Raw genomic sequence first — 26,449 nt, forward strand, 5'->3', positions numbered from 1 at the left:
CGGCCCCAAGCTTTCTATGCCGTTTAGTTCCCCTCTTGGACTTGATTTGGTCCCTTGGCCTGTTTGAATGTGTCCGCTGTGTCTCCCTTTGCTCTTCTAGGGGCCACATGTTTTGTTGGCGAGGCCGCATACTATTTGAGACAGAGGCAGACGTCTCACACGTGTTTCAGTAACGGCACAAACTCCTACAATTCTTTCCAATACAGAAGGTCCTGATTTTGTACTCGTCGGGGTGACTCCTCGTCTCGGGGGTCCTCCGGAGTCCAAATGCCCCAGGCGGAGGCTACTGCAGGTCGGGGGTGCTGGATCCCAGGTAAGTCCGCAGGTCGCTGACAGAGGACTGGATGATTTTGCCGGGAATGGTCTCCCTGTTTAACCTCTGATATGCTGCGTAACGATGACACCCGCCGAACGAATAGAAGTAATCGCCCCCGTTCCGGCCTTTTATCCAGAGAACGTCAATGGGGGGCACCAGGTCCTCGTCCTTCTGCGAGGAGGAAAAAGACATTCAAGCGACGCGCCTGAGAAACACACAACCCCACGAAAGCCCGATGGTTGTCCACGGCCGGTGACAATACCTCAAACCGCTAAAATAGTTACAATCAGATTTTTACGCTTTTTACCGGAATTTTACTATTTTCGTCTCCATGCCCGGCCGTCAGCTGCGAGGAGGCAGCTGATATATCCATTCGTGACATTACCTGGGCAGGGGGCAGAAGACCGGGCATTAAGCCCGTTGTGGATCGTGATGCCCCCCACGTGTAATGTGACGCCTACACTGCTAGCTGCAGCTTTTCTTGCTACTCTCACAACCCTCAGCCAACTGATGGCCCACAGCTGTGGCGGCTCTGATGTAAGCCCACAGCGTCCCCAGATGTTGGACTTTACCTGTATGGTCTCCATCAGGCTCTCCACCTTGCTCTCCTCCAGCTCCGGTGGGATGGGTCGGATCAGAACCCGCACAGGGACGTTATGGATGGAGGAGATGTTCCCGGAGTGGATGCTCCTGTCCGCCATGGCCCTCAGTGCAGCCAGACCCCTGAGCATCACCTCCCAGCCGCCAGCTCCTCCGGCCAACTTCTGGGTTTGAGCAAACTGTATACGGTGAGAGAGCAAGGAGCAAACGGGCTGTACCAACTGGCCTATAGGAGAGGGAGCCAACAACATTACAGGAACTAATGGCTTCCTCCCAACGTGCCCGCTGAGTCAGAACGTCTCACGTTCCTGCTTCCTTGTAACTGTTGTGACATCTCCTTGTGAACGCACTTCGAGAGATGAAATGACGAGGCGGCTTCCTTGTGCCGGTCCCCTTGACACCCCTCGGGCAGGTTCATGCTGCAGCCGTCGGCTGAATCAGAGTGAATCAGCAGAGCTCTGACCAGAAGCCGCCGAGTCTCTGCCGGGGGCGCTGATCATGTCGGGTGAACACAGAGAACATGCGCGTAACTCGGCCAAATCATCTGTTTTTCCTCCCCGCTGGCTAAAGCAGCACATTGGCTTATTTAATGGGGAGTGAAAACTTCAGGGTTTTAGTAAAAGAGGAAACAAAATAACTCTTTTAAAATATAATGTTTTATTTCTGTAAAGTTAACAGATTCTGTTACATAATAATCAGTTTATTGGAAAGTCACGGCAGAAATGTATTGCCCCTTACCCCACTTTATGCCCTAGAAAGTGACCCGGCGCCTCTGGGGAATGGCAAGGAGGGGACTTGAGATGTAGTTAGAGGTGTGGCGGGGCTGTTTGTGGGGCTTTTAGGGCTGTAGAACCCTGCGATACCCTCATACCCAAAAAACACTCTGACCTCCTAGAAAAGAGGGGCTTCAGGGGGAGAGAGAGGGGGCATCAAGGTAGGAGAGAGGGACCAGAGTAGGGGGCATCAGGGGAGGAAAGAGGGGTACGGGGGTTTGGGACTGGCACACTTAGGAGGTATGTTGCTGGTCTGTCTCTCGGCAGTGCTTTGCTTGGGATCAGTACTGGTGGTAGTGCAGTGAGGATCCACTAACAGCAGCAAATAGCAGCTCTTTCCCTCCTGGAGGGACCGGCCAGATTCCTGTACAGCGGCTGCCCCTTCCCTCCAATTATTCATTAAACCCCACGGGGGTCGGACTCTGGACCGCGTCTTTCCACGGGTTACTCGTTGGCCGCCATGTTCCGAGGAACCTCCTGCTCCGATAAACGCCTGGAAACCCATCAACCCCCCCGTAAAGTCATTAAGTCGGGTCACACAAAGGGGTGCAGGGGGTGTATCTTCCTCTCCTGCCCCCCACCCAGGCCCGGGGTACATGGCAGCTGCCCCCCCAATACACACAGCTGGTTCTTCAGTTCCTCTCGGCCGTCTCACCGCGATCCCGGGACCAATTAGTGGTTACGCATCATTATTGAGTCGGTTACACACGCGCCCGGCCCCCGGCAGGCAGGCCACCATATGCAGAGGCCTTTGTCATGGAAATGAGGACCTTGAAGGAGTCTGTGTGATAAAGCGAGGGGCTATAATGATCCGGAACAGGTGCTCACAGGGCAATAAATTATCCTCTTGCCCCCCGCACCCGCCTCACGGGCCGGGGAAAAAGAGGTGCCCGGGGGCAATGGTGTATTAACCCCTCGAGAACGCTCTCTACCCTGCTCCGGAACCCAAACGTCGGGGGATGAGACAGCAAATGAAAGGAGCCGAAGCTGCTGCGGACTGAATCATAAAGTCTTTAATGTCCCTGAATGGCATGACAGTAAATACAGCGACGGAGCTCGTCCGCCACAACTACAAAACCCCGAGAAAATAACATGCATTGGAAATTATTGCTCTTATTCATCTATTTACAGTCTAAATATGAAAGGCAGACGAGTCGGCGTGAAACCCCCCCCCGGGCGAATTCAGGGGGCAAGAAGCAGCTCGGACGGGGCACGGAAGAATCTGGATCCGCAGGAAACGCACCGATCAGCAGATCAGGATTCCTCCTCCTGATCACCCGGATCGTTCATTTCTGCTTTAATTACGATGACGAGGAGCAGCAGATCTCCGGCCCCCGGGGGACACAGAGGGTCGGGGTACGGTCTGGGGGTTTGTGCGGCACTAAGAGGTCAGAATAAGATGAAATGGGACACGAGACCCGCGTCCCCCCGGCGAAGGCTAAGGCAAGTGTGGCAAAGAGCATTAACCCTGCGAGAGCCGAGGGGTTTGCATCGTACTTCAAAGGGTTAAAAAATACCTGGATTGCATTGTAAGTAGCCGACAGGAGGGCTTATTCACTGAACTGTGAGCTGCAACTGCACGGCTTTACTTACACAGTGCAATCAAATGACATTCTCACTGATTAAATGATACATTATACAGGGCCGGGTCACTGATTTATCTATACATTATACAGGGGGCCGGCTCGCTGATTTATCTGTACATTATACAGGGGGCCGGCTCACTGATTTAACTATACATTATACAGGGGCCAGCTCTCTGATTTATCTATACATTATACAGTGGCTGCCTCTCTGATTTATCTATACATTATACAAGAGGCCGGCTCACTGATTTATCTATACATTATACAGGGGGCTGGCTCACTGATTTATCTATACATTATACAGGGGGCCGCCTCACTAGTTTAACTATACATTATACAGGGGTCTGGCTCGCTCATTTAACTATACATTATACAGGGCCGGCTCACTCATTTAACTATACATTATACAGAGCCTCCTGCCAACTCCCGCTTTAGTGAATAGACCCTCGTAGTCGGCATCCCGCAGGGTTTTTCGCATATCTGGGAACTCTCCAGGTTTCACCCCGAGACTCCGGATAAAGTGTCGGGGGGCTCTGACTCGCATTTGGGTAGCCAAAAAGTTCCCAGGTATGCTGGTTGGGTTGCCGCCGCTGCCAGGGCCACAGGTACGTTTTATTGCTATGAAGGAGCCCCGGACTCTGTATGTTAGACACACGATTAGCAGTCAGGGGATTGTGTTTTTGCTCAAATTGAGCTGAGAAATAAGATAAAACGCCAGCAAATAAGAATGAACTCTGTGCCCATCGCCGTACCCAAGACAGCCCCTATCCCCATTTAATCCCCATGTCTATCCCTAGCATTCTACCCACCTCTGCTTGGAGGCTAGTCCATGCATCTAAAACTCTTTTTTTTGTAAAAATAATGTTTCCTATGAGGCGTCCCTTCCTAATCTATAATTAATAATTAGCGGTGCTAGAAGGAGACGCTCGTTGTGCTAGTGCCCAGGGACCCAATGCCTGGCCATGCAAAAAAAAAGGTCATTATAAAAATGCTGCAGTAATCCTTTTTTAAACCCAAAACGGTTTCAGACACACATTGTACAGCGCTGCCGAGTATGACAGCGATATATAAATAATAACACATTGTACAGCGCTGCGGAATATGACGGCGATATATAAATAATAATAACACACATTGTACAGCGTTGCGGAGTATGACGGCGATATATAAATAATAATAATAACACACATTGTACAGCGCTGCGGAATATGACGGCGATATATAAATAATAATAATAACACACATTGTACAGCTCTGCGGAATATGACGGCGATATATAAATAATAATAACACACATTGTACAGCGCTGCGGAGTATGACGGCGATATATAAATGATAATAACACAAATTGTACAGCGCTGCGGAATATGACGGCGATATATAAATAATAACACACATTGTACAGCGCTGCGGAGTATGACGGCGATATATAAATGATAATAACACAAATTGTACAGCGCTGCGGAATATGACGGCGATATATAAATAATAACACACATTGTACAGCGCTGCGGAGTATGACGGCGATATATAAATGATAATAACACAAATTGTACAGCGCTGCGGAGTATCGGAGGGAATCCCCGGCGCGGCCCTGGACTCTCGTGCTATGAAGATGCCCTGACGGCGGTGGAATGAGGGGAACGAGGCTCCGTCCTTCACTGGGGAATTGCATAGGCTTTTAGGGTCTTTATCCGGCGGAGAGCGAGAGTCCGCGGACCTGAACAAGGCAGAGAGTCGCGTTATCAGGACCGCGGAGGAAGACAATGAACAGACCTGTCTACTGTAAACACTGAAGTCTTTGCAAAATCACATATACCAGTCCTGATCCCCCCCCTGAGACGGCGAGCATCGGCCGCTCAATAAATAAATAAATTACACAATAAATAATATAAATTACGGGATTGAAATAAATAACCAGCGCTGGCCGAGTCTGCTACAAAGTGTCTTCAAAGAAAAGGATCCTTCTCTCTCGTGAAGAGAGGCAGCCTCGGCTTCCAAAGCACGTTTTTGGGGTCATTGAGGGTCCCTGTATCTTGAGTCCGCTAAATAATCGAGGCCAATACATGCAAAAAGAGGATTGCCAAATACTGTTAGAATGCGGCATAAGCGCTTCGTTCTCTTTATAATACTGACTTTTCCGTCCTCTTCGCTGATTATGAAGAAATGATCGGAATGACGTGGATTTGATAAATAGAAAAAGGTTTTTGTGCTACATGAGTTGTTATTTTTTGCAGGCCCCTCATATATCCGGCCCCGTCTGCCGCCTTCCCTCGTCAAAAAAATAACGCCTTCTTTTATTTGTATAAAAAAACCCAATAAATAATACATGTTTATGAATACTGCAGGAGCTGGGAATGGTGTCTGAGCCGGGAGCTCCGGGGCCTTCATCTGTAGCATGTACACATTTCATGTGTGTTAAGAAAGCTTGGCTTTGCACGCGGGATCCCGCAGGAGAAAAAAATGCACCTAAACTACCCGGACGCCGTCAGCAGAGCCGTCTCCAGAGCTGCCCGCAGAGCCGTCTCCAGAGCTGCCCGCAGAGCCGTCTCCAGAGCTGCCCGCAGAGCCGTCCGTATTGCACAGTTAAAAATAAATTGCATTGTCAGACATCGGGGTTTATAAAAAGTGGGGAGTGAGTGTGAAATGCTTGGGGCTGCAGATTGCGAGCGTGGCGGTCGTGTAACACTGCTTAATGTCGAGTACCCTGATTTCTGAGCCTGTGGTGCCTCGTGCCATCAGGAGGGAGGGATGGCGCTCGGCTTGTGCCATGTTTCTCTGATACGCCCGTCGTGTCCCCGGCTTCCCCGTCCCCTCCACTAGCTCTGGACGGGACATTCTTGCTCAGAGCCCTTGAAGCAAGCAGACTCGTAGTGTTTGTTCAGGTACGACTTGAGTGCGAAGGTCTTCTCGCAGCGCTTGCACTTGTAGTGCTTGAAGGCAGAGTGCGTTTGCATGTGAGCGCGGAGGTTGGAGCGGTCGGCGAAGGCTTTGCCACAGTGCGCGCATCCGAAGGGCTTTTCTCCGGTGTGGGAACGCATGTGGCCCTGCAGGAGCCACGGCCGGCTGAAGGCTTTGCCGCACACCTCACACTTGTGTTTCAGGTTGTGCGTCAGCAGATGCATGGCCAGGGCTGGCATGGAGACGTAGGTTTTGCCGCAGGTCGGGCATTTCCTCGCCATTTTACTGTCTAGGCTCCTGTGGGTTTGCTTGTGCCGGCTGAGGTTGGAGGAGGTTGCATATGTTTTGCCGCATTCGTTGCACGTGTGGCGTTGGCCCTCGCGGCTCTCGCTCCGTCGCCTGGAACGTCCGTCCGAAATGAAGAAAGCGTCCATAGAGTAGCTGTCGGTGACAGCAGCTTCCCCGCTGAAGTATCCGGCCGAGAGACTGGACTGTGGGCTGTCGGGGTCGCTGTAATCATCGTGCGTTGGCGTGTAGTCCGGGTCAGATGACCCAAACTTGGCTTCGGGTTTCTTCTCATTCTGGTATTCAGGAGACGGGATGCAGTCGGGGATGTAGCCTGTGAGACATACAAACAGCAGCGTAAAGTAACGCTTTATGTTATACATCACGTTCTGGGTATTACGATTGTAGAACCATCCAGTAATTGGCACTAATAATAGGTGTAACGTAAGGAAGTTTTACTTTACTGAAGAGGTGGTAGATGAGTGGAACAGCCTCCCAACAGAAGTGGTAGAGGGTAATACAGTGAGGAAATGTAAACATGCGCGGGATAGACATATGGATAGGTACGTGGAATGGCCTCCCAGCAGAAGTGGTAGAGGGTAATACAGTTAAGGAATTTAAACATGCATGGGATAGACATATGGATAGATATGTGGAACAGCCTCCCAGCAGAAGTAGTAGAGGGTAATACAGTGAGGGGATTAAACATGCACGGGATAGGCATACGGCTCCTTCCATCCCATCTCTGCCTCTGACCCTCTAGTGTTAGATTCCGGTCTCTTGGTGTAACTTTTCTCCTCCCATCATTTATTCCTTTATGTATTTAAATGTCTCTCCCATCCCCTCTCTCTCCTCTCCCTGTATCTCTCTCTCTCTCTCTCTCTCCCCCATCTTTATCCTCTCTCTTCTCTCCCCCGTCTCTCTCCTCTCCCCAGCTGGACATATTAAGATCCTTCAGCCCTTCCTGATCAATTTTATCCTGCAAACCAGTCGCCTCCCCTGAACTCTCTCCTTCTGGAAATGGGGTCTCCAGAACTGTCCCCAATATTATTATTATTATTAGTATGATTTATTATTATTATTATTCTGATAATTTTTATTATTATTACTATTATTATTATTATGATGATTATTATTTTTAATGTGTCTGCACTCTGACCGTTACAATCTAACCATCCGGTTATTCCCCTCCCCGTGTCCCTCCTGATCTCTGCCGTCTCCTGTGGGCTTCACTCGGCGTCTCTCTGCCTTCCTGGTTACGGACCGTCACGTGCTCTCGATTAAAAAGCTTTCCTCAGCAATTTTTCACACTTGCCTGGAACACGCAGCGAGGAACACGTGACGGCACCGCTTCTCCGTGGCGAGTCGGCTCGAGAACCCGATCTGGATTCCACAGAGTAGCGGACAGGATTCGCCTCCTTGTGAATTATCACTGGGGGTTCCGAAATCTACCATCAAACTCATCATCGGGGGTCATTTGGTTATTAAAGGGTCTCTGAATTCCGATGCGGTTAGAATTCCGGAATATTACGGGATACATAATAACCAGAAACATTCAGAGCTTCTAATCTTCATATCACAGGATAAACACGTTGGAGCATCTCGCGCGGCACTCGTGTGTTTCATCGCAAAGTTCTTTTTCTGAAGCTTCTCGTCTTTACGTTTTAGGCTATTTTGCCAATTCCAGACTATTTTTGCTCAAAAAACAAATTGAATGCACGTCTCGGAAGGGGTTAAAGGTATGGAAACCGTCCCACTTTACATGACTGGCGTTAGGGGGGCTTGTGTCCGAGCTGGGACCCTTGTACCCGGGGTGAATGGGCTGGTGCACGTGCACACGCGACCTTGGTAGAAAGGTGACGTTAGCAGAAACAGCACGTGGGTCTCCCTGTCCTGGCACAGCGCCGGGGTCTTCCTACACAAAGGATGGGGGCACTGGCACGTAAAGAGTTAAGGCACATGCACATGGCACTCTGTGTCCTCCTGGGTTTGTTAAGGAGCCCGTGGGGCCCCGGCAGCAGTTGGTAGGATGGATGGGAGCTCTCAGATGCTCCACACTGGGGGTAATTGTGCAGACTTTTACCCCATGACTAGGGGGCATAGAGACGGAGCGCAGAATGGGCTCTCACCGGCCTCTTGAAAAGCTTTAGAGAGCCTTTTGGCTGCCGCATAAACAATGAGGTCCCCGGAGGAGGCCGCCATCCCCTCCCCCAGCCGCCCGTCCTCCGCTCTGTAAAGTGCTGGCATTCATTCCGTATCTAAGGGACCCCGAGGGCCCCGCACCATAGGAATTACTGCCCCGCAAAACGCGCCTAAAATAACCCATGTGTGACGTGCCGGCCGAGGCTGGGGAGCCGCCGGGGGGATCTCGGTTGCTGCTAATTTCATATTTCTAACAAAAAGCCAAACTCTTCCACCCGTCCGGCTTTTCCGGCACAAACGGGGCGCCCGGCGCGGAACTTCAGTGCAGTTTTGTTGCCGGACATGTTAGGTGAGAAACGTGCCGGCTGCCATAACCCTCCTCCGATCCACGCGGCGGAACCCGTTTCACCTTCAGCAGGAGAGTCGCGAGGGGTTAACGTGCAAGCCGACGGCAGGGTCCGGGAAGCCAAACGCGAGTCTCCCCTCCGCCCCAAAATATATCCCCGTCATCTGCCAAACCAAGAGCGGCGGGGGGGGGCTCATACCCCCCGATGGGGCATTCTGCGCTCCTGCCCCGTGCACTCTGCAGCAAATAAAGGCATCTCCCAACAAAGCCATCGACACAAACGCGGCATCTCGCGTCCCACCCGCCGTGCGTACTCACCGCTCTCGGCCGCCTCGGCCCCCAGGTTCCCGACGGTGCCGGCCAGCGACTGGCCCAGGACACGCGGATCTTCAAAGTGCTGGTAATTCGAGGCGGAAATCCCAGCGGACGGGAAGTCATCTAGTTTTATCTTCTTCACCAGGAATGAGCGGGGCATCGCGAGGCTTGTGAGGGTCTCCTTTTGTTAGTCGGCAGTCAGAGAGCCGGGGAGCGCAACACATTCAGCACTGGACAGCTCCCACTTTCTGCAGTGTGGAGAGAGAGGCAGGAGACGCGGCGGCGAGGGGGGGTCTGACAGCAATAGCTGAGCTCAGCAGTCATGCCGTCTTTATATGGGACGCAGGCCTGAGATCAGGTGGTCCTTTGCAATGGATCTGTTCAGCTCTCTAATCCATCAAACGTCCCCCAGGACAATCATCACATTAACAATGAAGCGGCTGCACAGAAAGAGACAGCCCCTGCCTACTTTCTTCGAGAGACAATGCACGGGGAGGCGAGACTTCCAACCGAGCGCGTCCGCCAAGCGCCAGCGCCGGGGCTCTTCCCGACAATGGGCAAAGTTGGCGGCGGCGGCGGCGTTTAACCCGGGCGACGGAGTAACAGTGTAGGAACTCGGAGATACGTAGGTGACGCGAGGCAGAAACCGGGCTGAGGGTGATGGGATTTGACATCTTGTTTTGGGGCAGATTTAACAAATTGGAGCGTGGTGGGGGGGTAATTGGAGGTACAATAGAGGGCGAGGAGGAAGGGGAGTGCGGCGTTGGAAAGATGAACTCTGATTCCTTTGTCTTGGTGCAACCAGTGTGTGTTTTAACAGCCTGTGAATAGTAAAGGGAAAGTCCATATGGTGGTGGGGGAGGGGGGTATCTCCGGATCCCAGCTCCATCAAGGTGGGTAATAAACAGAGACCCTCGCACTTCGGACAACAAAAGGGACAGGGCTTTCCATGTCTTTATTCCGCTGAGGCGAAGAACGTTGTTGGAGGCTCTTTGAAGCTTTTCGTGTCCATCAGACCGGATGCCATCAAATCCTCAGCTCGTCGGCCGGCAGTGGGGACGCAATTCCCTGCCTGCAGACCGTCTCGCCGAAGGGCCGGGCCGTCCCGGGACGCACGGTTTGCCTTTCTTGTCTCTGTTCAGTAAAATAGTAATAAAAGCAACCGGCGCAGGGGAGGAATAATATCTTTAAACAATTAAACGTGACGTATAATAATAATGACATCATTTTGGAGCGAGCGGACAGACCCTGAGAACGACCACAAACCAAAGGTCAGCGGAGCCTCCGGATAACGAAACAGGAGTGATGGGAGTCTGATCCTGACGATTCCACTTTAATAATGTGTTTATGATCAGCACCGGCTGCACTTAACCCTTTAGGCCCAGTATAATTTATAGTTAAATCAGTGACCGGCCCTGTATAATGTATAGCACTCAACAGGTGTCCGGCTCATTCTCATTCGCTCTGTATTGACACATTAATGCAGACACCTCCAGGGTGTGTCCCTGTGTGACTCTGAGACCCCCGAAGTTCCCCCGTTTCAGGGTATTAAGGAACCCATTCCCCGGGGTCCGTGGGCAGATATTCCGGGAAAATCCCCAGAAGCGTCTCGGACCGGTCTGTAAAGAAAGCGAGATGCTTCCCCCGGTACCGCTGGAACGGGCTCCCCTTTGCCATCACAGGGCCAGCTACTGGCCGGCCACCTCTTGGCCGTCATGCCGTCCCCATAATAAGTGAATTCCCAGCCGCTCCGCACACCGGCTCCCTGCATGCGAAGCTCTCCCTCCCGGTGGCCGCTCTCTTCTTGCAGGAATGGAGATTACTCTCGCCCTAGTTGCGAAGGGTCTGTACTCTTCCCTCGCTCACTTGCTCATGCTCACTCTACTATTCTTTCCTTCCCTGCCTCCAATCCGCCATCTAATAAGCGGGGTAATTACGTGTTAACATCTAAGGAAAAAAGCAGAGAATCGCGAGACCGTTTTAGAGACGTGCGGGTGAGATAATTCCCGATAATAACCCGCAATCATCCTCACTAAGCCCAGCCGACCCCACAAAGTAGGAATTTTTCTAACAAAAAAAAAGGGAGATTTGGGGCCGGCCTCCGACAAGCAGAAATCCCTCCGGCAGCTGTATGGAAATGGATTTCTTCATCAGGTTTGATTCCGTCTGGGAGTCTGAGAATGTGTAATATCACAAGATACCCCAATCGGGGGCATTAACAGCACATTCGATGGGTAGAATGGGGAAGTCGGCCGTCGCAGGGTATCTCGCAGATTACCCCCGGCGCGGGGCAAATGGCTTGTTGGGTTTCTCGTCCGTTTTGGTGAAAAGTGTAAAATTGTAGCAAACTATAGAAACGTTTGTTTGCTTTGGACAAGCCGTCTGTGGGAGGGTCGCCCATGTTCTTCACCCACTTAACCAAGACTCCTCGCTCGCCTCTGACCCAAACATATCCATCAGCTACATAAAACAATCAATAATAATAATAATAACAATAATAATTAATAATAATAATAATTAATAACAATAATAATGAGGCCATCAGGAAACTGTGAAGTATTCTGTTGTAGGTACGGCGCGAGGCATTCACCTCCTCCGACTTATGGCTGAGGGTGTAATATTCGGGTAGTTTCTGGGCACTATTTAATAAAAAAAGCCCCAATCTGATGAGGTTTAATAAGTGATAGTGAAGCTCCCCTCCCCCACCCGCTGGTTTGAGGTGTAATTTGTGAAGTTGACCCCGGACGGGATTTCTCCATTTCTTCCTCTCGCGTTTCATATCTCGAGGCTGAAACTCGTTCCCTCCTCTGTCTGTCCGGATTAGAGAAGCGACTCTTCATCTGCCGGTAGCCGAGCGTCGGATCGAATTCTCTCTCGGTAATATTGTAACAGAGTCTTCCTCATCTGTTACCGCGTTCGGCTCCTTGTCTCCTCAGTCCTTCTTTCCTCCCCAAACAATATTCGCAAAAAGAGGAAAGGAACCCAAATCATGGGGTCTATCAGAGCTGATTGACAACAGGGTCTCCCCTGAGAGACGGCCTGGCAAGGATTGTAGGATATCCCTGTAACCCAGCCAGAGATTCCCGTGTTCTCCTCGGTATCAGAGCTTAGCATGCGTGGACCCAGGGCCCGGCCCAAGGCAAAATGCCGCCTGGGGCAAATTTTAAAATGCCGCCCCCCCTTATCTGCCCTTCCTCTCCCTCCGTCCCTGCCGCCCCCCCTTATCTGCCCTTCCTCTCCCTCCGTCCCTGCCGCCCCCCCCCTTCTTGTACTTACCTTTCAGCAGTCCTGCGGCGAGTCTCCCTGTTCGGTCTCAGTGCCAGCTTGTAATGCTTAGCGCCGGAAATCTTCCGGCACTCAGCATTACAAGCCAGCACCGAGACCGAACAGGGAGACTCGCCGCAGAGGAGAGAGCGAGGGGCGCCGAGCGGGTACTGACAGCGGCGCCCCTTTCTCTCTCTTTCGCTTTAAAAAAAAAAAAAAGGGCTTGGGGCGGCGACATTGTCGGGCCGGCCCTGCATGGACCTGACTCTGCGCATCTTTCAGCGACATCAAGGGGCCCTGGGCCCTTGTGTTTTAGAAAATCCCGGGTTATGTGAATAGCTAAAGGGCGATACAGGGCAGAGGACGCGCCGGAGCGCTATGGAATCTGCTGGTTCTATACAAATGCAATGTAATGGGATGCCTGCTCCTGACTCCCCACTCTACCTTCTCCTCTTCAGATGTTTTCACCATTCCGTTATTCCCGTCTTGGAGGAGCGTCTGGCCCTTAGCAGCTCTCTCCAGATGTACTTGACCTGGTGGCTCCTCTCTATGAGTGCGTTTGTAGTTCCATTGACTGCTCCTGACTCTCCATTAGCCACACGTGGCCTCTTTGTTCCGTAAGCGCTCTCCACTCGTTCACTCGCTGCTCATTTCGCCAACTCATTCGTTACTTAATTCAAGTAAAAAGACTTGGAAACGCCGCCGGATACCGCAAACCCCTCGACGTCCCGAGAAACCAGCACCAAACACTCACAGGATCCCCTCCGGAGCGTTAAAGATTCAGGACGTATCGGGGACTCAGCCCCACGTTGGGGGTTACGTATCCAATTTGGAGCAAGCTTTGTAAAGTGGTCTTATCACCATGGGAACCAATGGAACAGTCCAATCAGAATCACTGTTTATACCTGATAGAGAGGTAGTTAGAATTGGCGACGAGCAAGAGAGAAACATCTGATTTTCATCCTCTAGATTGTAAGCTCCTGTGCGCAGGGCCCTCCTCACCTGTTGTCTCTGTAAGTCAATTTATTATGTTATATACTGCCTGTTATGTCCTGTCCACCCATTGTACAGCGCTATGGAATATGATGGCGCTATATACATCAATAATAATTTTCTCTGCTGTTCTGTGACGTCATTGGCAGAATAATCACTATATTGAGAACTCAGATACCCCCCCGTGTTAGTGATTTGCTGCCCGCTTGCCCCTGCCGGGGTTCCATGTTATTCCCGAGGTTATTGGGGGACATGGTTGTGTCCGGTGTCTCTGGGACACATTTGTCTCTCTTTGCGTTGCCGTGGGGTCACCGTTTGATGCATCGCGGCTGCATGTCCCATTTGTATTTTTAGTTGTGCTTCGGGTGAAGACAGGGGGGCAAAGCCTGTTCTCTTTGGGAAAAAGCCCCTCGGAAACGGTCCTGATGTGTAAAGAAGATAAGACCAAGAATACACCGACCGGCGGAAGATTCCCGAGAACCCATCCTAAACCGGGGCATCAAAGCCACACGCAGGCCGTCCAACAACCCCCCCCCCCCCCCCCCGGCAGAGGTGACGGCTCCAGCGATAAACCCCCAGAGGGAGAAATGTGTTCTGCGCAGATAAGGAAAGTCATTCATGGGAAAGGAGCCGGTGATCGCTATCTGAGCGGCCAAACCGACGCATCCTCCCCGGGGCAAGAAACCTGCTTGACGGACCGCTTCTACCCCAGGGAGGTAATGGTATTGGCACGGTTTCAGTATCTCGGAAAGTTAGAGCCCTAAACACCCAGCAAGATCCTTCCTCGCTAACAGACAGAGTGCGCGGGCCGGAGGTGGAAGGGACAAATCACTCTTTTAACCCTTTTGAGAGACAGAGAGGGTGCTGTGCATGGAACCCCTCCTCCTGCTCCGGGTAACCCAGGAGGATATCTTCCCTACAGCCAGGAAAATATCTACCCCATCACCCCGGAGGATATCTGCCCCATCACCCCGGAGGATATCTGCCCCATCACCCCGGAGGATATCTGCCCTACCGCCAGGAAAATATCTACCCCATCACCCCGGAGGATATCTGCCCCACCGCCAGGAAATCCTCTTAATGCTGCCGGATAGGTTAGGGGATCAGCGGGGGGCCGTGTCGCTTGTCTTACGCCGTATTTTACAGACTGAAGCAGAGAGACCCTCGGTATACTTTTCATCATTGATACGCGCCGCGTTCTGCTGCTCAGTGAAGCTGCAGCTTCTTCTTTATGCTCAGGTGTTTTGGACAGAGCCCCAGCAGCGGTGTCAGGGGAGGCGCAGGAGAAGCTGTAATGATCCCCAACGCGTCTCGTTCCTAATCTACCGAACCACGCGCTTCACACACCAGCCGTTACCCGACAGATCCTCACGAAGCCACAGGAACCTCCATCTCATTAAATATGGAGCAGAAGCCACGCTGTGCTCTACAACGAGCGGACAATCTTACCTGCGATGAAGCCCGTCAGGGCCGGTGGATCCTAAACCTGCCCTTCTTTCGTTCCGTATCTCAAACCTTCCAGGCCACCTGTCTCTAGCTGTGTTTAATCCAGGCATTCTTGGACCCTGGCCCTGTGTTAGCCCCTGCCACCTCTACTGAAGGAATGTTCCCTGCGTCTACAACGCTTTAAAGGAAAAAAAATAATCCCCAGCATTCAGCTTCGGGATTCACTCTTTCGAGGTGACATTTATACCGAGACATGAATATATTAACTGCCAGACAGAAGCAGAACGTGGGCTATTAGGGAGCACGGCACCTTTATCTTTATTGCCCTGGTGGTGGTAATAAGTTCGCTCCACTTGTTAGGAGCCCACGGCGGTGTCCCCACAACCATATTCCCGGCACAAAGCGCGGCGCGTAGCCCTCTCAATTATACTGACGAGAGGCGGCCCCCGACAAACAGAGTCAAGAATCCAATTAACTTTTGCACACTTCATTATGGGTTTCCCCCCTCCTCCCCCTCACCCCCCCACCCCGGGGGCAAAAGCTGTCGGTGCAGCCAGAATCAAGATTTCTGATTATTGGGCAATTAATCTCCGCACTTTACAAGCCGCCCGGCCTTTGTGGTCGTGTGAATGGGGAAATGATTGGGTGGGAGCGCAGACGGCCCCTGCTCCAGTCTGTTCAACCTGATAAGGGGCAGAAAGAGAATGAGAAAGCACGGAGCGGCGGCTGTGATGATATCGGAGGGACCCGGACCACTCGTTCCTCCTCTCGCTTTCCTCCTTTTTTCTTTTTGTCTCACGCTCTGTGACTCCTCACCCCGCGTGCCGCCCGCATCCATCTGTTTGCACAGACAACCCCCCGGAGAGTTTTGGGAAGATGGGGGTCGAGCCACTTCTCAGGCTTCTTCTTTTTGAGTTAGCTGCCCGTTGCCCCGCGCTGCCGCACACAGGCTTCATGGCAAACGTTTGTAACGCTTTTAGAATATTTAGGACATCGGTGGGGTTTTCCAGTTTTGATCATTCCGAGCCGGGGGTGAAGGGTTCTGTGCAGCGAGAATTAAGGAATTTATTCATTTATTTGTTTTCTGATTCGCGATGTGAAGCCTGAAGTCACCTGAAAAAGCCCCTAAACATTTAATTTAGATAAAATGCTTATTTTCCGCAGCCCCCAGCGTCACTTTTTAATGGGGAGTGCAATATTGATTGCATTCAGGTGCGGAGATCGCCTTGTTCACTTCATATAAATATTCTTTCATTTTCACATATTTTGATTCCTGCATCGCATGCGGCTTCCAAATAAGTTCTCAATGACCTGTTGAAATAATACTTGGAATAATAATAATAATATTAATAATACAAATAGTACTAATAATACAAATAATAATAAAACAAATAACACGGATAATAATAAAACAAATAACACAAATAATAATAAAACAAATAATACAAATAATAATAAAACAAATAACAGAAATAATAATAATACAAATAATAATAAAACAAATAATACAAATAATAATAAAATGAATAATAATAATAATAGAAATAATAAAACAAATGATAATAATATTTACGTCCAGGGGTAAGTAATCATAAAGGTGTTATTTGAACCCCCGGGTTACTTGCCGTTGTCATGTGGGGTAACATTGGTCCCTCGCTGAATACCCCAGATAGGGTATTGAGGTTTGCACAACAGATTGGCTTGTAGTGATGGGTGTGAGCGCCCTGCATGGTGAAACCCAGATATCAGCAGGGCAGGGAGTATCATGTTCCCGTCTCGCATTGTATGTGAGAGGGAGCTGGCAGGGGGCAGCTCGTGAAACCTGGTCGGTAAGATGGACCTGAGGGTACAGAAGCCGCGCATGTTGGACCCCCTTTCCCCTCCGGGAGGTAATCAGATCACTGGGCATTTACTTGTTGCTTTTATTAGCAGTTTCTACGTAATAACAATAATAATTCATCTTTACATTCAGCGAATGGGGCATGGTCAGCGCATGGGGCACGGTCAGCGCATGGGGGCACGGTCAGCGCATGGGGCACGGTCAGCACATGGGGGCAGCTGCGTTTCTGACGGTTCTCTTTGTTGCCTCCAGGTTGCAGGCTGGGGTAATAGGAAGCAGATGGGGGCACCGACCTGTCCACCCCTCCAGGCTCATCCAGGAGCCCCTGAGAACACGGAGGGGCCAGGTGGTGGCAGCTTCTCCTCCGCAGCTGCCGGGGGGGCCACGTTGTCACACAGCGCTTTGCATCTCAATGCAGCCGGCTGCCGCTCACAAAAGAGCAAAATGAGCATTTTATTGTCCCTGAGTTCATTATCCGAGGCGATCGTAATGGGCAGAAGAAAGGAAAGCTCCCTGGTGGCTGGTGGAGAGGACACGCCGCTAAACGATCCTTTATTCTCTCCTCGCGTTACCTGAGGGTCCCTGTAAAACAACGTTTGTTGGTACAGCGGACGCGTTTCGCATCCCCCATTAAACACGTTGATAGTTTTAGAATAAATTCTCGTCTCGAGATACCTGCGCGCTGCTGCCGGGATTGGGTTCAATCACACGTGGAAGCCGCGCAAGTTCACTGGAGCCCTAAAGCCCGCGGCCGGGAAGTGGTGTTTTTCACTGATTTTATTTTGCTATTTGTGTACACACAAACCCGTTTTTGCTGCTGTGGCAAAAATGCGAGACGCCTTTAATTACCAAGCGGCGGATTCTCTCGGAACGCCTGAGATCGGCGGCCCTCGGCATGTAATTGATACGCGGCTCTGCAGCTGGCGCTCTCATATATTCTGATTAAGGACAAAGTGTGCACACGGATCCTCTTTTGTCTCCTCTTCATCTTGTTACAATGAAAGGGCACCTCATCTACGGTCTCAGCTGTACCTAGCCCCCCGGCAGCCAGACCGTCACCCCCCGGGGGGATTGCAAATGTCCCCCCCGTACCAGCCCTGTGAGGGTTAACGTCTGTTCTCTCGCTGCTTAATGAGAAGACTACAGTCAGACAAGATGAGACACGCGGACAGTTTATTTATCATCGCTTGACAGAGGTTTGTAAGAATGCACAGGGGTGCCGAGTATAACAGACATGCCATCGGTACGGCGTGCATGTAACATTATGCCAGATATCGCATCGCTGCCGGCCAATCAAATCGCAGCCACGAGGGTCGCCGTATAAAATCATACAAAAAGAACAGGTAGGAAGCTGTCTGTGCCGCCCAATGGACAGACGATAAAAATTGAGAATTCAATGTGGACAGTTCATGTTGCAGAGGTCGGCGGATTTAAAGAACCCATACACATTGACCAATGGGAACATGAGCAGTGCCCCGATCATGGATCCCAGCTGCACTACCGCCCCGCACCACACCAGGGCGCTGTGACTCTGGCTGCGCAGGATCACGCCGATCATCACTTTGACGTAGCTCAGCGTCCCGATGAAAAGAACCCAAGATATGACCTGGACGGGGACACAAAGAAGGAATACAGAAGAAAATCATAAAGAAGAAGGACGGGGCACCGGCGCACGTGGAGGACTTTGGCCTCAGCGATAAGGCCACATAGTTTAACAGACGTAAGAGGTGATCCGATCCTACATCAGCCACACAGCAGCCACGGTATCGCTAATTCCATACGGGTTTATTGCAGGCTATGGTATGTGGTGCTATTCACGCCAGTGGGCCTGTCCTTACCTCGTCTGCGATGGAGAAGATACCCCATGACCTGTGCCGTCAGAGGTACCCCCCCCCCCGCAATCCATCTTCGGGACTACCATGTGATCCGGTCCAGGGGCCTGTGCTTTATACACATGGTCACTTATATATTCAACTTACAATGAGCGCTTCCCCCCAGCGCGTGTCCTGGAGGACCGGACAAGGACTCATGACGGCCGTCATCATGTTATAGCCTCCGAATCCCGTTCCAAGCAGAGACAGCAAAACGAGGCAGACGAGAGACCTGCGGAGAGACGGACAGAACCCCATGTCGAGAACACGTTACTGCAGGACAGAGATGCCTTACTGACATACGAAGAGTCTCTTTGGGGGCCTCTCCAAATAACCAGATAGTGATTATCAAAACAAAGCATCGGGACAGTCCAGAGTTATTGGCTCAGGGTTCTAATCTGCTGCTTCCGCAGCCAAGGTTACATTTTATAACAGCAACAAAATAACCGGATCACTGATACTGGATCTAAGGGGTCTAGGGGACCGTTTATCAACCAATCAGAGCGAGGCTTCGATGAGAATCTGTGACTGTTGCCGGGCAGGATTCATTGTATTGATCGACGGAGGCTTTTCTGTGAATTTGATACAAATGTCCGCGGAAGTGACGGATTCCTCCTGAAAGTGCGGAGCTTCTCTGCCTCTCAGCGATTCTCACGTGTCCCCCCGTCATGATTCGGCTGGGAGGGGATTCAATTAATGTATCGGAGAATCATTAAGGACAGAGTCTTGGCTCCTTCTCATTGATCACCAAATGCACTTATTGAACTCTAATTGAATGTGCAGCTTTTCCATTGATCATTCTGTGTAAAAGTATCTGGTTAAATTACACGCAATCACTCGCTCACACACACACGTGCACACACTCATACATACGCGCACAAGCACACACACTCACACACTATAAATAGCCACTTCAGATGGCTAAGCCAGATGCCGTGAGGTGTAGGGGGTGAGGGATACCTTTGGAGGTGGGATGCACGCATTTAACCTTTTGACTGCCAAGCTCCATTAATTAACCCATTACAAGATATTATTGCCACGTGGCCCCTGACAATCGGACGGATCATTGTGAAGCCACACTAAGTATCTGGATCCGACTTTCTGGAGCCACTCACCTGCTGGGTAGGAACATGGAAATCAGGCAGGCCACAGGATTAGCCATGGAGCCCAGGGCTGCAGCCAGGTGGTAGGCCAGATTACCGTAGGGCATGCACGAGTAGGTCTGTATGGATGGGAGGACTCCGTTGGTAAGTGCATTCACCCAGCCGGTGAGGACGTATATCAGTGCATACTGCCCGTACGAGTACTTTGTCCTTCCAACTTCTGGATCTCCGGCGGTGTCCAGGTGGAAATTGTCTGATTGTTTCTTTGGTTCCGAGCTGTCTTGGTCGCAGGGTAGATTCAGATTATCATTAGCTGAGTAGGAGCTGAGGGTGATGCTGCTCTGGAGCAAGGAATTGTCCAAAGTGTCTTTCTTGGAGAGCCTCGTCAAGAAGATAAAGGCCACCAGGCAGAAAACCATCATGATAGATAAGAGGAATAGAAACACTTGGACTGAGAAGTTAGCAGGGAGATACTGGGTCTCAAGCTGGTTCTGTCCGCTGGAGGCGTTGGGGGAGCCTTGCGTCCTGTTCTCGGACTGTGTCGTGTTAACGCATTTCATCATCCCTACGCCTTGAATCAAGGACAATAAACCTGGAACGAGCCCACTCAGCCCTTCCCCGATGAAATACGTAGTGAGGTACTGCGGCTGGAGCTGGGCCATGAACGGCAGGAACGTTACGGACGACGTGCAGTCCACGAGAGACAAGAAGAACGTCAGGACGAGGAATGCCGTGCTGTGAAGCTCTCCCGCTATCCATGTTGTATATCTCCAGAAAAAGGCCAGAAGAAAGGAGGCCACGATTCCCAGGACGATGATCGAGTAAATCACGTAAACCTCGCTGAGCACGCCCGGCTTGAACTTGTGCATCAACGTGACGAACAGAGGTCCTATGTTGGCCATTTGGATGAGGATGGTGAGGTACGACGGCAGGTACCATCCTTCAGGGAGATCGTTCACAAGCAGAGGGAGTTCCACCCAAAGCCCGTTAATAGCCACCCAAGCACCGGTTCCAAAAACGCACGCCAGCAGGTGAAGAACAATACCCATGTTCACCGCGTCCGCCCGATCCGGAACACCCAGAAGCAATGTCCCTCTCACAAGATCAAGACCTAGCACCTCTCCTCGGATCCCTGCGTTCCAGATTAGGAGAAACTAAAACCTCAACGGTCAGCGTTTAAAAAACAAGAGAAGATGAGTAAATATTTAAGATGAAAAACTAGAATATCAGATTATTCAGCTCTTTCTCTCATTTCGTTATAATATAAATAACCTGATTTAGGATATTGAGAGGAAAGATCTGGGAGGTTCTGGAATCAGCTCTCCTTTCCCAGGGCGGGGGGGATGTCGATGGGCGAGGTGAACAGAGGCCGTTTGTGCTCCGAGTCTGCGAGCCGTGACCGGATTCGATGAGGTTGGAAGTCGTTGTGTCTGCGCCGGGACCTCACCTGCTGCTTATCATCCGCCCAACAGATCTCACACTCTGCTCTGCTGCCAAAGGTCACTCTTTTGTGATCTAACGTATGATCTTCCCGTTACTTTTTTCTCCCCTTTGCGGGTAAAACTTGCAATTTACTCTTGGAGTCAAGCCGTGTCTTGGCAGAATCTGCTCCATTGTTGTCCTTTTAATGTTTTGTATGAAGATGTCGTGGCGAGACCCGCACGGAAACCTGCAGGGAACCCGACTTTTCCTCCCCCAAGTTTAAAATCTGAGTTTAACTCTTAAAGGAGAAGAATTTTATAAAGTCCCCGAACCTGTATACACCAGAACACGGTGCCTGCGGCCGGCCACGGGCACCTAAACGGGGAGACCGGTCACACGAGAGGCTCTAAGCTCTTCCTGTATTGGTCACCTGACAGGTTGGTGAAGAATAAGGGTGTGTTTGTGCAAAGAGGTGATCTGCTGATTGGGGAGGAATAATGTGGACATTCCTTCCCCGCACATCGGGAGCTTCCTTTCCGCATCATCACCAGGAGGTTCCTTTCCCAGACACGGCCGGTGTCTCAATTTACCAAAGCGTGACTCACTTGTTATATACTATAATTTCTCTTTAAGAAGAAGCTAGTGGCCCCCAGTAACCGCAGGCATCGGCTCCCAGTCTGTAAAGCATGCAGCGATTTCAGGGCTGACAGGACATTTCCAATCCACGAAAGTAAATGATTTATCGGAAAAGTTTTATAAGAGGAGCCTGACGCAGCGTTACAGAGTCACCACTAGAGGGGGCCGAGCATTTACCATCGAAACCCCGAACCCGCTGGCGCATCAGATCCATTTACCCCGATAACCGGCCTCATCTTAGATTCAAGAGTCGTATGTCTATCCCTCACTGTATTACCCTCTACCACCTCTGCTGGGAGGCTGCTCCACTTCCATTTTATTTATGTCTTTAGTTATTTACATTTATTTATCTATTTATTTATATTTATTTATATCTTTAGTTATTTACATTTATATATTTGTTTATGTATAGTTATATATTTATTTATTACATTATATATTTATTTTTTATATTTATTTACATGTATTTACATATTTATTTACATGTATTTAGTTATTTATATATCTACATTTATAGATTTATTTATTACATTATATATGAATTTATATTTATTTATTTACATATACATGTATTTATATATTTATTGATAAATTCAAACACACTGATCAGAACGAGAGAGTCTCTCGGTCTATACATTAACGCTCCCTGCGAGACGGGTTTCGAAATACAAACCGGCCCCGGTCCCTGGAGACACCTCGTACTCCCAAAATACCCCCTCTCAGCCTCGTAACATGCCTTTCTTTGTAGCAGATGCCCCCAACGCCATCAGACGAGTCCTCCCTGTCATCACAAACTGCTTTAAATAACGGGAACCCCCTGCGGACAATCTATATCATTAATAGAATTAAATATTATTATTGTTTTATATAGCGCCGTCATATTTCGTAGTGCTGTACAATGGAATGTATTTCCCGTTCCCCTCTAATCTAATGCATTGTCATTTTAAGTAGCACAGCTTTCACAGCATAACCCCCAATCGGTGTATTTCTAGCATTTATTGGGGTTCTTTCTTGTCATTTTTTTTTCTTGTCATATCAAAAATTAACCAGAAATAAGAAATTACGCCTTAAATCTGCTGAATGGGAAATAAGTCAGCGTTCCTTATACTCGTGTTTAGGGAACACGTTAGGGTCGCGGTGGCGACAGTTTCTGTTTAAAAGTGTAAGGACGGGGCCCAAGAGCTCGCAATCTACATGCACTGGGAAAACAAGAATGAAGAGAAATTGTATTTCAGAATAAAACTCGTAAAATCTGATAATGACAGCGAAATATCAGCAAATGAGACATTTTTCTTTATTTCACTCCATATAAATATATGCGTTAATAAATAAACACATTAACCCTTTAGTATAGGCAGAGGTTCCGATGCACTGTTGTCTTTAACATGGGTTGGCACCGGTGGCAGCAGATCCCGGTGTCCCTCAGAGTTGCACCCAGAGCCGTTGACAGTGGCCGCTGACGGAGCTGCCGCATTTAATCGTCACATCCGGTACTTTTGTGGACAGTGAAAACTAATTGCAATCATTTTGTACCCTCAAAGAGCTTTCCGCGGGGCGCTGACCACACTCCCTACTCCAGGAGGGTGATTATGACATCATCGTGGACCCCCTGCCACAGCATCTCCCCCTCAAACTCCAGTCTCTGGTGTTTCCGGGCTCTGAGTAGAATCCCCACTAATTTATCCGATATCCGGACGTATCTCTGGAAAAGCCTCCCGAAAGTCACCCTGACGCTGCCGTCTCTGCCGCGCGCCCCTACGTCTCGTATAATCAAGCAGAGCTCGTCGATCTCCTTGTGGATGTGCTTGTGAGCCCGGATCCCCCTCTCCTCCGTCTTGCTACCTTCCTCCGGCCGTCCGTAGCCGAGATCCCCCTTCCGGAGCCGGACCTCCATGGCGTGCGCGCGGTCGAAGTCCTCGCTGAACGGGTTGAGCCGCTGCCTCTCGGCGTGGCCCTCGGAGCGCGTCTGCCATTCCCTGCGCAGGTCCGCTATGGTCAGGATCTTAATCTGCAAAGAGTGAGAAACATGTCGTTGGCGAGCTGGCACGGGGTTAATTTCCAGAACGGTGCGGAGGGTCTGACACAGGACGTATAATTAGCCTCCGTCAGGTGATCCCCCGGCAGGCGTCCCGTTACACGCGGGGTCTGTCTGCGGGGCCCGGGGGTTACTGATCCACTCCCAGTCGGTGGGGTCACCAGGCAGAACCGAGGTTTCTCGCCCGTTTCTCGAGTCATTTCACAGATTCCTCGGAATTTCAAGAAAGTTTCTGCTTTCAGCTTCACGTTTAATGATTAAGATTTATTAACAGGAACCCTGTTTTACAGGATCGTCCCCGACGCGGATTTCAGTCCCCGACGCCCATTATTGTGAATTTTCCACGTCATTTATTTGGGGGATAACATTTTTTTTCTATGTATCTCCTAACAGCCTTACAGAGGACTCACAAGTCTCTGCCCTCCACAGATCAGCCAAGGTGACTTTAATTTAGAAACCTATAACCTGCCAGATCGGCCCCGTTCGGCCCCCGTCTACCCTGTAAAGACTCAAACCTTAATCAGTTGTTGGTCTCGTCTTAGATTCAGGAGCCGTATGCCTATCCCATGCATGTTTAATACCCTCACTGTATTACCCTCTACCACCTCTGCCGGGAGGCTGCTCCACTTATCTACCACCCTCTCAGTAAGTAAAACTCCTTTCCATTCCATCTCAGTTTCTGACTCTCTAGTGTTGGATTCCGGTCTCTTGTAACTTTATTCCTCCTTTGAAATAAATTCCCTCCCGTCCTTTATTAACCCCTTTATGGATTTAAATGTTTTTCTCTCTTCTCTCATTTTGTTTTCTCTTCTCTCCTCTCTGTTTTCTCTCTTCTCTCCACTATGTTGTACAGATCCAGATCCCTTTTTTTTAGCCCTTAAGATCGTTGTTACCTTGGATAGGATGCGTCTCCTGCGAACCTCAGCTTCAGATAACGGATCTTTGCTGCCGCCGGTTCCCTCCGACCTCGAGGCGTCTTCGTCGCTGGGAGTGACATCATCGCTGGGAGTGACATCGTCACTAGGGGTGACATCGTCGCTAGGGGTGACATCATCGCTGGGAGTGACATTGTCGCTGGGAGTGACATCCTCGCTGGGGTTCATCTTATCGATGGTTCTTCCAACATAAACCAGACCCTCTGAACTCTGCCGACAATCAGTATTCCCGGCTCTCTGCTGCTCCACAATCACCGCCGGGGATCGGGATCTTCTGTCGATGGTCACCGCGAGTCCCGTAACGCTACCTACGAGTCGCCGGCCGCTTGCGTGCGCCCCGGGGGGAGCCGAATATAGAAGGACATTGTGATCCCTGAAGTATGAGAAGCATCTTGCTCTGTAACTCGAAGCCCCACCGGGAGCAGATGGAAAGCCCTGCGCGGAGGTGGCGGCCCGGCGGTCGCCGGACCGCTCTGATCAGGTGTCACTTTTATTATTGATGAGGAACGTCTCATCGGTCTCTCCGTAGGTAGATGTCACCCGGAAAGCCGCGGGCTCTGTGTGTACATGTCCACTGTCCTGCGCTGCGGAACCAGTCCTGTGTATATGTGCAATAATCATGGAGCTCTGTCAATTAACCCATTAAGTCCCACAGCAAAGGATAAAGCCTGGAGTTTCTTGCTGTTTCCCACCAAGTCTTAAACCGATCACATGTCAGTCTCTGGCCCCCAAACCCCTGAGCCCCTCATAATTCCACCCGTTTCACACCCCTATGCCTCTGCCCCACCCCCGATGTCCCCCTTTCTTCACCTGATATCCATCTGTTGCATGGGATAGACATACGGCTCCTGAATCTAAGACGAGACCAACGACTGAATAAGGTTTGAGGCGGGGGCCGATCTGCCGGCAGGTCGGGGTTTTTATGTCTCTGCCGGGGCAGATCAGATAAATTGTCAGTGGTTTCTGTAGGTAAGTGTTTGGATCGAACGGCGGGACGTCTCAGAGGTTCTGAGGTCCGGTGAACGGATTTAACCACCAGATGTCACTCTGAGATCAGCCAGTTGCCTCGGACGCTTCCCATCAGCGAACAACATAGAAACCCAGTCCTTAACCAGTCAGTCAGAGCCGTATGTCTATCCCATGCATGTTTAATACTCTCACTGTATTACCCTCTACCACCTCTGCTGGGAGGCTGCTCCACCTATCTACCACCCTCCCAGTAAAGTAAATATAACCTGTGGAGTGCTGGGCTCTCTCCCGGGAGTGAATGATACTTCAGCCAAAATGAAACGCATATCTGGTTTTCCGAAGACTTCATTAAGAGCCCATCGCTGGGCGGCTGGCCAGGATAAACTACTGCGTGAAATCATGGCCATTCCTTAAGTTTTCTCTATATTTGGCATAAGGAAATTAATGTTATTATTATTTTATAGCACCATCATATTCCGCAGCGCTGTACAAATAATAATTATAATAATAAATAAAATAAAAATACGGTAAGTAAAAAAGTTCCATTTGCATCCAGTATAAAATACCCAGAAATGCAGACAGATCCCGGTCTGACAAACGATTCCTCCCCGACTGCCGAGGGGGGTTTGAGATTTTATATAAAAAAAATATTGCAATAAAAATGTGATGTT

The 26,449-nt window shown here is 50.3% G+C and overlaps 3 protein-coding genes and 1 pseudogene across 3 annotated transcripts; all 4 read right to left on the bottom strand.

Annotated features, from left to right (window-relative positions):
• Nucleotides 1–283: 283 nt before the first annotated feature.
• On the bottom strand, nt 284–1,416 carry LOC149282070 (sulfiredoxin-1-like). The gene is given in 4 exon segments (XM_089498720.1): nt 284–487; nt 889–1,005; nt 1,007–1,095; nt 1,380–1,416. Coding segments are annotated over 4 exon segments (447 nt in total).
• A 391-nt stretch (nt 1,417–1,807) lies between these two features.
• On the bottom strand, nt 1,808–9,424 carry LOC149282071 (uncharacterized). The gene is made up of 5 exons (XM_089498721.1): nt 9,251–9,424; nt 8,224–8,376; nt 7,777–7,909; nt 6,121–6,795; nt 1,808–1,848 (listed from the first exon to the last, which is right to left on the bottom strand). Exons 1-5 carry the CDS (start codon nt 9,422–9,424, stop codon nt 1,808–1,810), a joined length of 1,176 nt encoding a protein of 391 aa, XP_089354847.1.
• An 8,776-nt stretch (nt 9,425–18,200) lies between these two features.
• On the bottom strand, nt 18,201–20,830 carry LOC149282072 (solute carrier family 52, riboflavin transporter, member 3-A-like). The gene is made up of 3 exons (XM_089498722.1): nt 19,794–20,830; nt 18,787–18,910; nt 18,201–18,413 (listed from the first exon to the last, which is right to left on the bottom strand). Exons 1-3 carry the CDS (start codon nt 20,828–20,830, stop codon nt 18,201–18,203), a joined length of 1,374 nt encoding a protein of 457 aa, XP_089354848.1.
• A 2,579-nt stretch (nt 20,831–23,409) lies between these two features.
• On the bottom strand, nt 23,410–24,977 carry LOC149282073 (actin-binding Rho-activating protein pseudogene; annotated as a pseudogene).
• Between the last annotated feature and the right edge of the window lie 1,472 nt (nt 24,978–26,449).

Source organism: Sceloporus occidentalis, unplaced genomic scaffold (genome assembly GCF_023333645.1).
Source record: "Sceloporus occidentalis isolate IW3139 unplaced genomic scaffold, rSceOcc1.0.p SCAF_124, whole genome shotgun sequence".
Classification (NCBI taxonomy): Eukaryota; Metazoa; Chordata; class Lepidosauria; order Squamata; family Phrynosomatidae; genus Sceloporus; species Sceloporus occidentalis.